The following is a 17391-nucleotide window of genomic DNA, read 5'->3' on the forward strand; positions in this document are numbered from 1 at the left end:
ATTTGTCGTGACGACGTATACCAACACCAAACTAAAGGTCAATATCCATTATCTACTATTAACATTAATTTCTTGGACATAGAAATTCAGTAGTTTAATTAGTTGCTACTGTAAATATTTGTTTTGCAGCACGTGAGAAGAATTCTCCTAGCTGTCCTCTCCCATGTCAATCGAATCCCAATCGTCATCCAGTCGAGCCCAGGAGAATCAGAGGAAGCGTCGTGACTTACTTTAAGGAATCGTCATTAAGCTAAGATTCCTTTGTATTCCTTTAATAATTATCTGGAATTATTTACATGCAGAACTCTGTTTTGGATTGACATGTGTTTATTATGATTATCATTATTATATTCATAATCTATGTTCCCATTAATGATAATGACATTGATTTCACAATAATTCATAGGATTAGATCATTATATCTTGGATTAGTGAACGAACCACACTAGTTCCTGGACGTACTGAGTTCCAGTAATAACCCCCCAATGTCGGTGTTTGAGGTTTGATTCATTTAATTATACAGCCCATTAATTATTTCTATGATCATATTCTCTAGTATTTTATCCATAGTTACTGGTTCATCTAGGAATTATCAAATGATCATAATTTCTCAGTTTCCCTCTTTACTATAAAAGCGGGTGGTCCTTCGTAATTTAATTTACTATATTAATATTTAAATAATTAGATTCAAGCCCCAAATGTCCCACAACGGGTGCAAGAGTATGCCTCCTCAAGCACCCGGGCGTCAAAATAGAAGTCCAAAGGAATAACCAAAACAAGCAAAAGGTCGGCAGGAAACGGGAAGCAGATAGGAGAAGAGGGGGAGAAAAACGAAACTGAAGGAAAAGGAAAAGGTGCTCAGCACAATTGGAGAAGACTGCAGCTGAAGCACAAGGCTAGAAAAGGACAGAGGACTGTCCCAAGGAGCATCACACTCCGGCAGCCGCCCACTAAGCTCCCCTCACGGCATCAACGAGCTGAGCGGGGAAGGGGGGATTCCCAAGGAAAAAATAACTATTTAAATGTATCTATTTAATTGTGTCACAGAATTTAGTGCCGAGAGCACAAAAATTAGCACCGAGAACACAGATTTTTGTACCAAGAACACTGAATTTAATACCGAGTTTGACAGTCAAACAAACTAAAAAATAATGACATTTTAGAAAAGTAACTTTTTTGTAAGAATTTTCTTTAGATTTATAATATTTTATATATCTAAAAGACATGATAAAACTAGAAAAAACCTTTACTGCCACTTTTTATTGACTTTTATTACAATTGATTAACACAATTTTATGCAATAAGGAGATATTGTTTAGGAGTAACTTATTTTCATGATTTTTATATATTATTTTGAAATATTATTGCAAAGATAAAATTATGAAAGGTTTCTCCAGGTATATGTAATATAAATTTATTTCCCGTTGATTAGTTTTATGAAATAAATTTTATATGTGTTGTGTATGTTTTAAGAATTTATGTAATATTTCTTATTTTATTTACAATTTTGTATATATTTTTTTACATAACATTACTCGTTGTCTATACTGGAGGTCTTTAACTCGCAAATTATATTATTTGTGGGGTAATAAAACCCAAAAATTATTTTTTGGGAAATTATGATATGCCCAAATATATTTTTGTAAAGATATTTTATATAATAAATTAAATAATTTGTTCTAAATAAAAAGTTTGTCACCTAAAAAACAAAGTATTTACTTTTGGTTTTTACTTAGAAAAATTATTTTTTAGTGAAATAAAAGCCCCAAATTTATTTTTTGTAATTAATTTTGAATGTAATTTATAGAATCAATTATATAATTTTAAAAAGTTACCCTTGAATGTGAGACACAAAAGATAAAAAAACTATTAATGGGATTTGGTATATTATTGTTTGTTATTATTGTTTATGTAACATGTCGTAACTGCAGTTGTAGTTTAAATGATTTTTCGCACTTATCCAAACATGGTATGATAAAGGATATTGAAATGTATAAGTATTTGACTATTATTATTATTTTTATTATTATCAAAAATTTTTACGGATTTGTACATTATGTCGGCATTTGGGGGTACACCTTTGACCGTATCTCCGGCAAATACATCTGTGATTCATACACGGCAAGAGTTTACAATGACACACTAGAATCTTCCTATAGCGATTATCACTGAGAAAATAATCAGACTTCGAACGACTTCTCGAAGACCTACTGTTTGGCTCTTATTAATTTGATTTGGTATAAATCTGTCTACAAATTTATCGAAGTCAGTCCTAGAAAGATACTGATCGATGGTTCCAAATTTGGTGGCCACAAGATAAATATCTCTGTGGTGTTCATTTTCGATAATTATTCCACTGATGGTACGGATTCCCTTCTTCGATTCTCTGTCTGCTTTAGGGATTATGACATTAACTGCGTTGTATAAACTTATGGGTGTAACAACTGATGAAGACTGTGACAACATTTTAAAAAGCGTTACTCTTCTCGCTCTCGTTCAGTCTACTACCTATTTATTTTACTTTTTTGACATGCAAGTGATGGGGGAGGATGGTTGTCGATGTCTGCATCGATATTGTGGTTATTTTCGTCGGACTCCGAATCAGTACGAGATGGTGTGTCCCTTGAATTGTTCAGTTGTCTAATTATTATCTTAGGTGATAACACTACAAGAGGAGGCGACGGTGATGATGGTCGAAGATGAGGCTCTTGTGGTAGTGGAGATGATAATATCATCCCATGATCAGAAGACGATGGTGTAGTAGGAGCTGCTGCCATTTCTTCATTGTTAACTCGACCCAATGGGGCTTCCGTTACTTTGTTCAGTTCGTCATCTATTATCTTCAGGGGTAATAATATTGGTGGCAATGATGGTGGTGGTGGGGATGGTGGTGATGGTGGTGAACTTGGTGGCGGAGATCTTATTATTATCATCTCATGATGAGAAGGCGAAGGTGTAGTAGGAGCTTCTCCCATTTCTTCCTTGTTGACTTCATATAACGATTCTCCTGTTATTTTGTTCAGCGCGTCATCCATTATCTCCCGGGGTAATAATATTGGTGGCAATGATGGTGGTGGTGGAGGTGGGGAGATTATTATCATCTCAGGTGAAGAACTTGTAGTTGTATTCGAATGTGAAGATATGATGGATTCATGTTGTTGTTGAAGTAATATTGGTGATGATGACTGTAATTAAAAGAAAATATATATCGGATCGGTACGGGCTGAGTATAGGACTCCACAGGATCGGCACGAGCTGAAGTTAGGTCTTCACAGGATCGGTATGGGCTGAATATAGCACTCCACAGGTTCGGTACAGGCTTAGTATAGCACTCCACAGGATCGGTACAGGCTGAGTGTAGGACTCCACAGGATCGGTACGGTCTGAGAATAGGACTATATACGATCGGTACGGGCTGAGTACAGGACTCCGCTGGATCGGTACGGGCTGAGTACAGAACTGCACAGGATCGGTACGGGTTGAGAACAGAACTCCACAGGATCGGTACAGGATGAGTATAGAACACCACAGGATCGTTTTGGGCTGATTACAGGACTCAACAGGATCAGTATGGGCTGAGCTTAGGACTCCACAGTATTGGAACGGGGTGAGTATAGGACTCCACAGTATTGGAACGGGGTGAGTATAGGACTCCACAGAATCTATATGGGCTGAGTATAGGACTCCACAGGATCGATACGGGCTGAGTATAGCACTCCACAGGATCTATACAGGCTGAGTATAGGACTCCACAAGATCGGTATGGGATGAATTTAGGACCCCACAGGATCGGTACGGGCTGAATATATAGGACTCCACAGGATCGGTACTGGCTGAGTATAGGACTTCTCAGGATCGGAACGGGCTGAGAATAGGAATCCATAGGATCAATACCGGCTGAGTATATGACTCCACAGGATCGGTACAGGCTGAATTTCGGACTCCACAGGAGCGGTATGAGCTGAGCTTAGGACTCCACAGGATCGGTACAGGCTGAGTATAGGACTCCACAGATCGGTACAGGCTGAGTATAGGACTCAACAGGATCGGTACGGGCAATGTATAGGACACCACAGGATCGGTACAGGCTTAGTATAGGACTCCACAGGATCGGTACGGGCTGAGTATAGCACTCCACAGGATCGGTACGGGCTGAGTATTGGACTCCACAGGATCGGTACGGGCTGAGTATTGGACTCCACAGGATCGATACGGGCTGTGTATTGGACTCAACAGGATCGGAATGGGCTGAGTACAGCGCTCCACAGGATCGTTACGGGCTTAGTATAGGACTGCACAGGATCGGTACAGGCTGAGTATAGGACACCACAGGTTCGGTTCGGGATGAGAACAGGACTCCACAGGATTGATACTGGCTAAGTATAGGACTCCGCAGGATCGGTACGGGCTGAGTATAGGACTCCACAGGATCGGTTCGGGCTAAGTACAGGACTCCACAGGATCGGTACGGGCTGAGTACAGAACTGCACAGGATCGGTACGGGCTGAGTATAGGACTCCACAGGATTGGGACGGGCTGGGTATAAGACTCCAAAGGATTAGCACAGGCTGAGTATTGGACTCCACAGGATCGGTACGGGCAGTGTATAGGACTCCACAGGATCGGTACGGGCTGAGTATAGGACTCCACAGGATCGGCACGAGATGAAGTTAGGTCTTCACAGGATCGGTATGGGCTTAGTATAGAATTCCACAGGATCGTTACGGGGTGAGTATATCACTCCACAGGATCGGTATAAGCCGAGCATAGAACTCCACAGGATTGTTACACGCTGTGTACGAGACTCCACAAGATCGGTATGGGCTGAATATTGGACTCCACAGGATCGGTACGGGCAGTGTATAGGACTCCACAGGTTCGGTACAGGCTTAGTATAGCACTCCACAGGATCGGTACAGGTTAAGTATAGCACTCCACTGGATCGTTACAAACTGAGTGTAGGTCTCCACAGGATTGGTACGGTCTGAGAATAGGACTATATAGGATCAGTACGGGCTGTGTACAGGACTCCACAGGATAGGTACGGGCTGAGTACAGAACTGGACAGGATTGATACGGGCTGAGTATAAGATTCCACAGGATCGATATGAGCTGAGTACAGAACTCCACAGGATTGGTACGGGCTGAGTACAAAACTACACAGGATCGGTACGGGATGAGAACAGAACTCCACAGGATCGGTAAAGGTTGAGTATAAGACACCACAGGATCGTTTTGGGCTGATTACAGGAATCCGCAAGATCGGTACAGGCTGAGTCTAGGAATCCACAGGATCGGTACGGGCTGAATTTAGGACTCCACAGGATCAGTATGGGCTGAGCTTAGGACTCCACAGTATTGGAACGGGATGAGTATAGGACTCCACAGAATCGATACGGGCTGAGTATAGGACTCCACAGGATCGATACGGGCTGAGTATAGCACTCCACAGGATCAATAAGGGCTGAGTATTGAACTCCACAGGATCGATACAGGCTGAGTATAGGACTCCACATAATCGGTACGGGATGAATTTAGGATTCCAAAGGATCGGTACAGGATGAATATATGGGACTCCACAGGATTGGTACTGGCTGAGTATAGGACTTCCCAGGATCGGAACGGGTTGAGTATAGGACTCCACAGGATCAGTATAGGCTGAATAAATAGGACTCCACAGGATCGGTACGGGCTGAGTATTGGACTCCACGGGATTGATACAGAGTATAGGACTCCACAGGATCAGTACGGGATGAATTTAGGACTCCACAGGATCGGTATGGGCTGAGTATAGGACTCCACAGTATCAGTACGGGCTGAGTATAGGACTCCGCAGGATCGGTACGGGTTAGGTATTGGACCCCACAGGATCGGTACGGGCTGAGTATAGAACTCCACAGGATCGGCATGGGCTGAATTACGGTCTTCACAGGATCGGTATAGGCTGAATATAGCACTCCACAGAATCGGTACGAGCTGAGTATAGGACTCCACAGGATTGGTACGGGCAGTGTATAGGACTCCAAAGGAATGGTACAGGCTGAGTATAGGACTCCACAGGATCGTTACGGGGTGAGTATAGCACTCAACAGGATTGGTACGGTCTGAGTGTAGGACTCCACAGGATCGGCACGAGCTGAAGTTAGGTCTTCACAGGATCGGTATGGGCTTAATATAGCACTCCACAGGATCGGTACGAGCTGACTATTGGACTCCACAGGATCGGTACGGGCTAAGTATAAGACTCCACAGGATCGTTACTGGGGTGAGTATCACTCCACTGGATCGGTATGGGCTTAGTATAGAACTCCACAGGATCGTTACGGGGTGAGTATATCACTCCACAGGATCGGTATGGGCCGAGCATAGAACTCCACAAGATTGTTACGTGCAGTGTACAAGACTCCACAAGATCGGTAAGGGCTGAGTATAGGACTCCACAGGACCGGTACGGGCAGTGTATAGGACTCCACAGGTTCGGAACAGGCTTAGTATAGCACTCCACAGGATCGGTACAGGCTAAGTATAGCAATCCACAGGATCGTTACGGGTTGAGTGTAGGACTCCACAGGATCGGTACGGTCTGAGAATAGGACTATATAGGATCAGTACGGGCTGAGCACAGGACTCCTCAGGATCGGTACGGGCTGAGCACAGGACTCCACAGGACCAGTACGGGCAGTGTATAGGACTCCACAGGATCGATACGGGCTGACTATAGCACTCCACAGGATCGGTAAGGGATGAGTATTGAACTCCACAGGATCGATACAGGCCGAGTATAGGACTCCACAGGATCGGTACGGGATAAATTTAGGACTCCACAGGATCGGTACGGGCTGAATATATAGGACTCCACAGGATCGGTACTGGCTGAGTATAGGACTTCTCAGGATCGGAACGGGCTGAGTATAGGACTCCACAGGATCGGTACGGGCTGAATATATAGGACTCCACAGGATCGGTATGGGCTGAGTATAGGACTGCACAGGATCAGTTCGGGCTGAGTATAGGACTCCGCAGGATCGGTACGGGCTGAGTATAGGACTCCACAGGATCGGTATGGGCTAGGTATAGGACCCCACAGGATCGGTACGGGCTGAGTATAGGACTCCACAGGATCGGCATGGGCTGAATTTAGGTCTTCACAGGATCGGTATAGGCTGAGTATAGGACTCCACAGAATCGGTACGAGCTGAGTATAGCATTCCACATGATTGGTACGGTCTGAGTATAGCACTCAACAGGATCGGTACGGGCTGAGTATAGGGCTCTAAAGGATCGGTACGGGCTGAGTATAGGACTCCACAGCATCTGTACGGGCTGAGTATAGGACTCTATAGGATTGTTACGGGATGAGTACAGGACTCCACAGGATCGGTACGGGCTGATTATAGGACTGCACAGGAGCGGTACGGGCTGAATATAGGACTCCACAGGATCGGTATGAACTGAGTATAGGACTCCCCAGGATCAGTACGGGCTGGGTATAGGACTCCACAGGATCAGTACGGAATAAGTATAGGACTCCACAGGATCCTATCGGTATGAGTATAGGACTGCACAGTATCAGTACAGTCTAAGTATAGGACTCCACAGGATCGGTATTGGCTGAGTATAGAACTCCACAGGATCGGTAAGGGCTGAGTAGAGGACTCCACAGGATCGGTATAGGCTGAGTATAGGACTCCACAGTATCGGTACGAGCTGATTTTAGCTCTTCACGGGATCGATACGGACTGATTATAGGACTGCACAGGATCGGTACGGGCTGATTATTGGACTCCACTGGATCAGTACGGGCTGAATATAGGACTCCACAGGATCGTTACAGGCAGAATACAGGTCTCCACAGGATCATTACTGGCTGAGTATCGGTACGGGATTAGTATAGGACTCCACAGGACCGGTACGGGCAGAGTACTGGACTCCACAGGATCGATACGGGCTGAGTATTGAACTCCAAAGGATCGATACGGGCTGAGTATTGGACTCCACAGGATCGATACGGGCTGAGTATAGGACTCCACAGGATTGATACAGGCTGAGTATAGCACTCTACAGGATCGTTACGGGCTGAGTATAGAGCTCCACAGGATCGGAAAGGGCTGAGTACAGCACTCCACAGGATCGGTACACTCTTAGTATAGGACTGCACAGGATCGGTACGGGCTGAGTATAGGACACCACAGGTTCGGTACGGGCTGAGTACAGGACTCCACAGGATTGATACCGGCTGAGTATAGGACTCCGCAGGATCGGTACGGGCTGAGTATAGGACTCCACAGGATCGGTTTGGGCTGTGTACAGGACTCCACAGGATCGGTACGGGCTGAGTATCGGACTCCACAGGATCAGTACGGGCTGGGTATAAGACTCCTAAGGATTGGTACAGGCTGAGTATTGGACTCCACAGGATCGGTACGGGCAGTGTATAGGACTCCACAGGATCGGTACGGGCTTAGTATAGCACTCCACAGGATCGGTACGGGCTGGGTATAAGACTCCAAAGGATTGGTACAGGCTGAGTATTGGACTCCACAGGATCGGTACGGTCTGAGAATAGGACTATATAGGATCGATACGGGCTGAGTACAGGACTCCACAGGATCGGTACGGGCTTAGTACAGAACTGCACAGGATTGGTACGGGCTGAGTATAAGATTCCACAGGATCGGTACCAGCTGAGTACAGAACTCCACAGGTTTGGTACGGGCTGAGTACAGAACTACACAGGATCGGTACGGGCTGAGAACAGAACTCCACAGGATTGGTACAGAGTATAAGACTCCACAGGATCGGTACAGGATGAATTTAGGACTCCACAGGATCGGTATGGGCTGAGTATAGGACTCCGAAGGATCGGTATGGGCTGAGTATAGGACTCCACAGGATCGGTACGGGCTGAGTATAGGACTCCACAGGATCGGCATGGGCTGAATTTAGGTCTTCACAGGATCGGTATAGGCTGAGTATAGGACTCCACAGAATCGGTACGAGCTGAGTATAGCACTCCACAGGATTGGTACGGTCTGAGAATAGCACTCCACAGGATCGGTACGGGCTGAGTATAGGCCTCTACAGGATCCGTACGGGCTGAGTATAGGACTCCACAGGATCTGTACGGGCTGAGTATAGGACTCTATAGGATTGTTACGGGATGAGTACAGGACTCCACAGGATCGGTATGCGCTGATTATAGGACTGCACAGAATCGGTACGGGCTGAATATAGGACTCCACAGGATCGCTAAAGGCTGAGAATAGGACTTCACAGGATCGGTACTGGCTGAGTATAGGACTCCACTAGATTAGTACGTGCTGAGTATAGGACTCCACAGGATCGGTACGGGCTGAGTAGAGGACTCCACAGGATCAGTACGGACTAAGTATAGGACTCCACAGGATCCTATCGGTATGAGTATAGGACTGCACAGTATCAGTACAGTCTGAGTATAGGACTCCACCGGATCGGTATAGGCTGAGTATAGAACTCCACAGGATCGGTACGGGCTGAGTAGAGGACTCCACAGGATCGGTATAGGCTGAGTATAGGACTCCACAGTATCAGTACGAGCTGATTTTAGCTCAGTAGAATAGAAAGGGCCACATAGTGCCAGCTATGTAGGGAAATCAGATAAGAAATCAGAAGCGGCGAGCCACATAGTACCACTCCATATTAGGTCACCCAAGGTGAGTGTGGTAGCAGTCGAAAAACAGTGAAGATAGGTATCTATTATGCGCCACTATGATCATGTTCATTTACAGTAAAGTAGCCGCCTATGAAGAGAAATCAGATAAGAAAATCAGAGGCGGGGTGCCACTTAGAGCCACTCCATATTAGGTCGTCCAAGGTGTGGGGCAGCAACAATCGTAATAATAGTGAAGATAGGTATCTATTATGTGTCGCTATTTTCATGTTCATGTTCATTTATACAAAAAAGTATGACAGTATATTTAAGTAAAAAAAATGAATTTATTTGTATAATAAACACTCAGGTGAGCGGCAGTTACCCCCCACCTCCCTCTATGGGACAGGTGTAAAAACAGGATCCTCTCAGTAGGGGTGGTCCCCCCCCTCACCACCCCTCCTCATACTTGATGACCTTGAGTGTACCGTAAGAGGGACCCGCCTCCCTTAGTTGTTTTTAAGTTGGATATATTTTAAGCTTTTATACTTAAAGAAGGAGAAAAAGAAATAATCCTGATGATGTATTGATTATATTATCAAAGTACATAGGGTTAAACATAGTCATATTGTAGGTCATCTCCCCCCACATAATATTTATTAACAAGGGCTCTCCTCCACGCCCACAGGTCCGTTGTGGGGTCTCCCTCCCCCTCCTCCTCCTGGGACGAAGATGATGACTCATCATCTCCCAGAGAGTGAATGGGTTGTAGTGGGCCTCCCTCAGGTGACTGACTGCTGACGTCATAGGGTTCACTCTCGCTGGTGGGGCGTTGTCCTTCCTCTCCTTGTGGTTCAATGACGTCACCACCTTCACTCTCGGTGGACATTCCTTGGGCTGAGGTGTTGGGGTGGGGGTCGGATGGTATGTCTGGGTGACCATACGCTAGGCTAGTGTATTTATTTAGGTAAAAGCGCTTATCATCAAATGCACTTAAACCCCTCTTAGTATTGAATGTGGTTGCCATCTGCCCCCCTACATTTCTTATTTGACTGTAATTAAAAGTATTTACTACACCATTGCTGTGTAGGGTCTCTTTAAAGTGGTTATGTGTTAAAGATCTTTGCACAGCTCGGGGAATACCCTTAGCGGTGATGGAATTTTTTTTGTCAAGCAAAAGCTCACTATACATTTTGGGCTTGAGTGCCACAACTTCAAGGATGTGTTTATCTGACACCTCTGACTTTAACAGCCCTAAAACACCCTTTTTAGAAGGATCATACAAGGGGTGAGTTTCAGGAAAATTACTCGTATCCATCCACAAACTAAGGGGTTCTTTCCCCATCTCATTAAAGACATCTTCAGCTAGTAAGGTGAAAATGAAACTGTATCACTATACACCAGTTGTACCCTATCTGAATAGTGGTTCTTAAGTACCCTGTACCAAAAATGGTACAAGCTGTATTTTGCTAGCTCAAGAATCTGGAACCCAATGTAATTAGGATGAGTAATTTTAATGAATGGTCTGGAACTGACAGACAATAATTTATTGTCACCTAAATGCACCATTCGTTTAAAGGGGGGATTCTTCACCTCTCGTAAAAAGACCCTAGCTGAAGTCACTAGTTTGGTGTCAATGGCATAACGGGCTGGGTTCAGTAGCGTTTTACCAAAAACACTGTTCGTCAGCAATTTGAAGAGTGTTTTCCTATCATTACTGCTGGAGGCATTTCTATTGTTAACGTTGGTGTTAACAAATTGTGCCATAAAATTTGACTGACGGAACTCGTAAATTGCATGTATTGTTTCCACTTCAAGTCCTATCTCAATAAATAGTTGTAAAAGGTGAAGAGATATGAAATAATGTTTCTTGGGGAGATGATCTCCAACCAGTTTAATGTTTTTTTTAGGGGGTTTTGTGATGTTATTTGTTTCCAGAGGTCCCCTACTAAATGGTGAGATATCCTCCATACTTATTCCCCTATGGTGTAAACAAAGGGGCAGATCGTCTGTTAGTCTAGCTATTTCAGGTCTTAAGAGTTTGGTGTCAATTAAGAGCCAGTACCCTTTGTTAGAAGAGAAAGGCTGTTCTGTCATTATCTTCCCCCCCGCTAATGAAGGAGTTCATCTCATCAGATGATAGTCTCCTTAGTCCCCCATAGGGCAATTTCTTAGTCATACAACTCCCATAGAGGGAGTTGAAGTCAAGATAAAGTAAGAATGAAGACCTATCCTCCTGGGGGTTAAAAGATGGGTTGACATAGCGATTGTTAGCTCTGACATAACTCCTAACTGCAGTTGTAAAACCCCCTCGTATGTTTTGTGATAAGAGATTGTGCAACGTCACATCTGCACTTAACTCCAGCGATATTCTGCTACTTTTCAGGAAGCAGTCGTAGGAGTACCCTGGGAGGCTGCAATAGTGTGTCAATTCTAAAGAATATATATCATTTAGAATTGCCCTGTGGTGTGTAAAAATGTCAGCCAGTAATCCTACATCACACCTCAAATAAATGAGGAGGTAGTCTTTTAATGTCCTACACCCTGTAGCCTCCCATACTAATTTAGAATGTCTATATTCGTCCAAAGTTATACCTGATTTGTTTAGGGAGCTGTAGAACATTTCAATAGGAGGGAGTGTTGTGTCATTAAAGCAGCTGATTTTTGTGGTATATTCATAAGGGAAAAACTGCTTACCCTTTAAGCGTAGGTGGTGACTCTTTTTGGGCAAACCCTCTATCATTGAGTGAGTGAATGTTAAGGGGCTGGCTGAATCAATGTGGGTCTTTGCTAGGGATGAAAGACTACCTGTAATAAAAGCCAGTGAATCAAGAAATTTAAGCTTCCCGATTTCTACCTTAAGATATTTCGTCCCCTGTCTCATGAGGATATTGCTCTTAATATTTGAACCCATGGCAAACTCCCTCAAAATTAAGCCCATGTCATAAGACATATTATGAGCAATTAGGACTAAACTCTCCAGAGCATTCTTGTGGCGGAGGTTGCAGTAATTACATAGAGCTCCAATATAATTTATCTTTTCCCTAAGTTGATCATGATGTTGAACCTTGAAATTGGAGGGGGTAAATACCTCCTCACAAAACTGGCAGTGAGTCTGTCTCCTAAAATGGATCATATCCTCAAGAGACATGTCTATTTCATAATGGGGGAGAGTGGATCTGATAATTTCCCATTTGGTAGCAACTCGCTGCATGAAATGAGTAACACTGTCCCCCCCAAAATAAGTAAATTTATCAATGACAGTGTGGTTCCTATCAACAATTATATAGCTTTATGCTATAGGTCTATGTATGGCTGTAACAGAACCTAGACAATCCTCAGTGCTTAGGACACACTCAAAATCAAAATAGCCCACATGGGAAGGGGGGTAACCTTTCCCAGTATTTTTAAAATGTAGTGTGTCCCCAGGCTGAGGGTAAATAATTTTCTGAGTGATGTCGCAGGAAGATGAGTGATTTGTTAGCTCAGACGAATTTTGATATTCAGAGAGACAGTTTCTACAGAAGACTGTCTTTCGTTTGTGGCTGCGAGTAAAGTTCCGTAGGAACTTATCGAACTCTTTAATTAGGGCCACATGAGATTTCCCCAATAACAATAAAGGAACTATGACCGAGTACTGTCTGCTACCACGACGACAATGAGAGACGTGATAGACGCCGTCTGTATGTTTGTGTATTGAATACAAAAAAATGGATAGTTTATTTCTATTCTCCAATTTAGAGATATCCTCCCAAGACAGAGGAAAGGATAAATTGTCGTATTTGACCATTTTCCTAATCCTAGAGTGAGACGCTACAAGTCTCCCTATCCATTTCTTACAAACTCTCCAAATGGCTTACCAAAATCTTGTCCCCTTTGTTAGGAACTATCTCCTCTTCTCATTTGACAAATTCTCTTGATTTAGTTAACAAATTGAATAGTGTTCCTGTCACTCCTGATGTAAAGTTAATCAGCTTTGACGTTTGTTCCTTGTTCACAAAGGTACCGGTCGATGATATTCTCGATTATCTTGCTCGTGAACTAATGAGCCATGACTTACCTCTTTCTGCTGATATTATTGTCAGTCTTGTTAAGTTGTGCATTAAAGAATGTAAATTTACCTTTAATAATGAGTATTATTTACAGACTTTTGGAATGGCAATGGGGAATCCTCTATCGCCATTGCTCTCAAACCTGTACATGGAATTCTTCGAAAGGAAATTTGTTTCAAAAATAACTCCTGGAATCATTCCTTGGTTTTGATATGTTGATGATATCTTGTGTATTTGGCCTTCAGATGTAAGCACAGACGAGTTTGTAGCCAAACTTAATGACCAAGTCACCTCCATAAAATTTACTATGGAGACTGAAATTGATAAATGTTTGCCATTCTTAGATGTGCTTATTCATAGGGAAAACTCTTCATTAAAGTTTAGTGTTTACAGAAAACCTACGAACAATTTATCTTATGTTCATTATTTTTCAGGGCATAGATACAATGTAAAAAAGTCAATTTTTTCTTCAATGTATCTAAGAGCTCTTCGAGTTGTGAGTCCAGAATTCTTAGACGAAGAATTTAAGAATATTGATTCAATTGGTCTTAAGCTTTGTTACCCACTGAATTTTTTTGAAGTTTGTCGTAACAAAGCACGTCGTACATATTATAATAATGTATGCAGTGAAAGGATTAGCCCAAAGAATATGTTATGTTTACCATATTTCTCTGGGTTTGAGAATATTGTCAAGGCCTTGAAACTTTTTAATATAGATGTAATGTTTAGCTACGAAAACACTGTTGGTAAGTTATTAGTTAGGAACAGCCCTCGTAGTGATAATTGCGTCATTTATAAAATACCTTGTAAGGAATGTAATAAGTTCTATGTCGGGCAAACATCTAAAGATTTAAAATGTAGAATATCGCAACATAAATACTCTGTAAGACATGGCCAATTGTCTAATGCTTTGTTTGTGCATTTGTCAGAAAAAGCTCACCAAATTGATTGGGAGAGTGCTTCTTTAATAACAAATTGTAAAAGCACCTATAACAGAAACATAATTGAATCTGCTTTGATACAGATCACCAAAGAAAGTAATTTGAATATTAGCAGTGGTCTATATAACTTAGATCCATTTCTAGTTGATCAGCTAAAGGGCGATTTAAGTAGGATCATTGAAAAACATTTGTCTCACTAATTTATTGTACATATTTACCTCTTTTTGTTATAATTACCTATGTATTAAGCTTGTATGTCTGCTGTATCAGATGGGCCATTGGGCTACATCGGATGGACCAGTTGGGTGCATCTGATGAGCCAATGGGCCGTCTGCGATGTCCAAGTATTGTACCTCACCTTACTTCACCACTCTCTCCTGCCTATTTATACCCATCACTCGATCTGTAAAATGACCTTCTGAAGATGTATTTAATATACGAAAGTACTTAAGGAAATTCCTGTTTCATTTTTCCTCCGTGGTCTGACATTGTCACATTCTTAATCACGTGTTTATTTTCGTGATATACACACACACACACATATATATATATATATATATATATATATATATATATATATATATATATATATATATATATATATATATATATATATATATATATATATAACCCTTATATGAAATAGATACTAATTTACTTACATCTCGGTCTAGACGGGGAGGAGAGTGGACGGTTTGGTCACTATTTCAATAATACATGATGTGGGGGAGGTGTAGCGTCCTTTTATTGACTCAGAATCGTGGGGGCAACGTTGCCACATACAACACCTCTCAGTCCTTTTTGTAAGAGAAGGGTTAGGCCTGCTGTAGAAAACTTTTTTTTTCTCTCTCGTCTGGAGGTCATCACTAGGGGACTTCTACTTCAAAAAAAACATCAGGAGGACTGGCTATGTCCTGAGGGAGTGACATTCCTTGCTGGGTGAATACACACACACACACACACACACACACACACACACACACACACACACATACACACACACACACACACACACACACACACACACACACACACACACACACACACACACTCACATACACACACTCTCACACACTCTCACACACACTCACACTCGCACACACTCACACACACACACACACACACACACACACTCACTCTCTCACACACACTCACACACACACACACACACTCACACACACACACACACACACACACACACACACACACACACACACACACACACACACACACACACACACACACACACACACATTACCAAGAATAGTAGTAGCAGTAATATACAACCCTCCACCAAATGACAGGAGACCCAGTCAAGAGTATGAAAACAACAACAAGGCAGTTAACACTATAATTGAGAGGGCAGCCTCTGCTGCCTGTAGAAATAGATCCCACCTGCTCATCATGGGCGACTTCAATCACGGAAAGATTGACTGGGAGAACAAGGAACCGCATGGAGGCGAGGATACGTGGAGAGCCAAACTATTGGAGGTGGTGACAAGCAACTTTTTAACCCAGCATGTCGGAGAACCCACAAGGATGCGAGGCAATGACGAACCAGCGAGACTCGACCTAGTCTTCACTCTGAACGACTCCGACATAAGAGAAATCGGTTTTGAGGACCCAGTAGGAATGAGCGACCACAGTGTACTGGTGTTTGAGTACTTGATTGAAGAAGGGTTATTGAACTCGAGGAGGGATACCGAAACCAAAAGGTTAGCATACCGAAAGGGAAACTATGAGGGAATAAGAAAATTCCTAACAGATATAGCATGGGAAACAGAGCTCAGGGGAAAGACGGCCCAAGATATGATGGATTACATCACGCAGAAGTGCAAGGACGCAGCAAACAAGTTTGTCCCAGTCCAAAAGGAAAACAGAGAAATGAAGATGAGAAACCCATGGTTTAATCAAAGATGTAGGCTAGCTAAGCAGCAAAGTAAAAGGGCATGGAGAAACTATAGGAATAACAGGACACTGAAGAGCAGAGAAAGATACCAGAATGCCAGGAATGAATATGTCAGGATGAGAAGAGAGGCAGAAAGACAATACGAAAATGACATCGCAAGCAAGGCAAAGACTCAGCCTAAATTGTTGCATAGCCACATTAGGAGAAAAACAACAGTAAAGGAACAGGTTATGAGATTAAGGATAGGGGCAGAAGGATTCACTACAAATGACAAGGAAGTGTGTGAGGAATTGAATAAGAAATTCCAGGAGGTCTTCACCTTAGAGCAAGGAGAAATTCCAGAGGTAAGTGAGGGAATAGCTAACCAGGAACCACTGGAAGAGTTTGAGATTACCAGTGGGGAAGTAAGGAAGTGTTTACTAGAGTTGGACGTGACGAAGGCTATAGGCCCAGATGGAATCTCCCCTTGGGTTCTAAAGGAAGGAGCAAGAGAACTGAGCCTACCACTCTCCATAGTGTATAACAAATCACTGGCAACAGGGGAACTGCCAGATATTTGGAAAGCAGCTAACGTAGTCCCGATATACAAGAAAGGGGATAGACAGGAGGCACTGAACTACAGGCCAGTGTCCCTAACCTGCATACCATGCAAGCTGATGGAAAAGATTGTGCGAAAAAACCTAGTGGAGCATCTGGAGCGAAGGAACTTTGTAACACAGCATCAACATGGGTTCAGGGATGGCAGGTCCTGCCTCTCAGGGTTACTTGAATTCTACGACCAGGCAACAAAAATAAGGCAAGAAAGAGAAGGGTGGGCAGACTGCATATTTTTGGATTGTCAGAAAGCCTTTGATACAGTGC

At 43.1% G+C, this 17391-nt stretch overlaps 1 protein-coding gene across 1 annotated transcript; it reads right to left on the reverse strand.

Moving 5' to 3' along the window:
• Nucleotides 1-2504: 2504 nt before the first annotated feature.
• Nucleotides 2505-3101, reverse strand: LOC138358235 (WAS/WASL-interacting protein family member 1-like). Its single transcript, XM_069315905.1, has one exon. The coding sequence runs from the start codon at nt 3099-3101 to the stop codon at nt 2505-2507; it is 597 nt and encodes a 198-aa protein (XP_069172006.1).
• Between the last annotated feature and the right edge of the window lie 14290 nt (nt 3102-17391).

Source organism: Procambarus clarkii, chromosome 7 (genome assembly GCF_040958095.1).
Source record: "Procambarus clarkii isolate CNS0578487 chromosome 7, FALCON_Pclarkii_2.0, whole genome shotgun sequence".
NCBI classification, from domain to species: domain Eukaryota; kingdom Metazoa; phylum Arthropoda; class Malacostraca; order Decapoda; family Cambaridae; genus Procambarus; species Procambarus clarkii.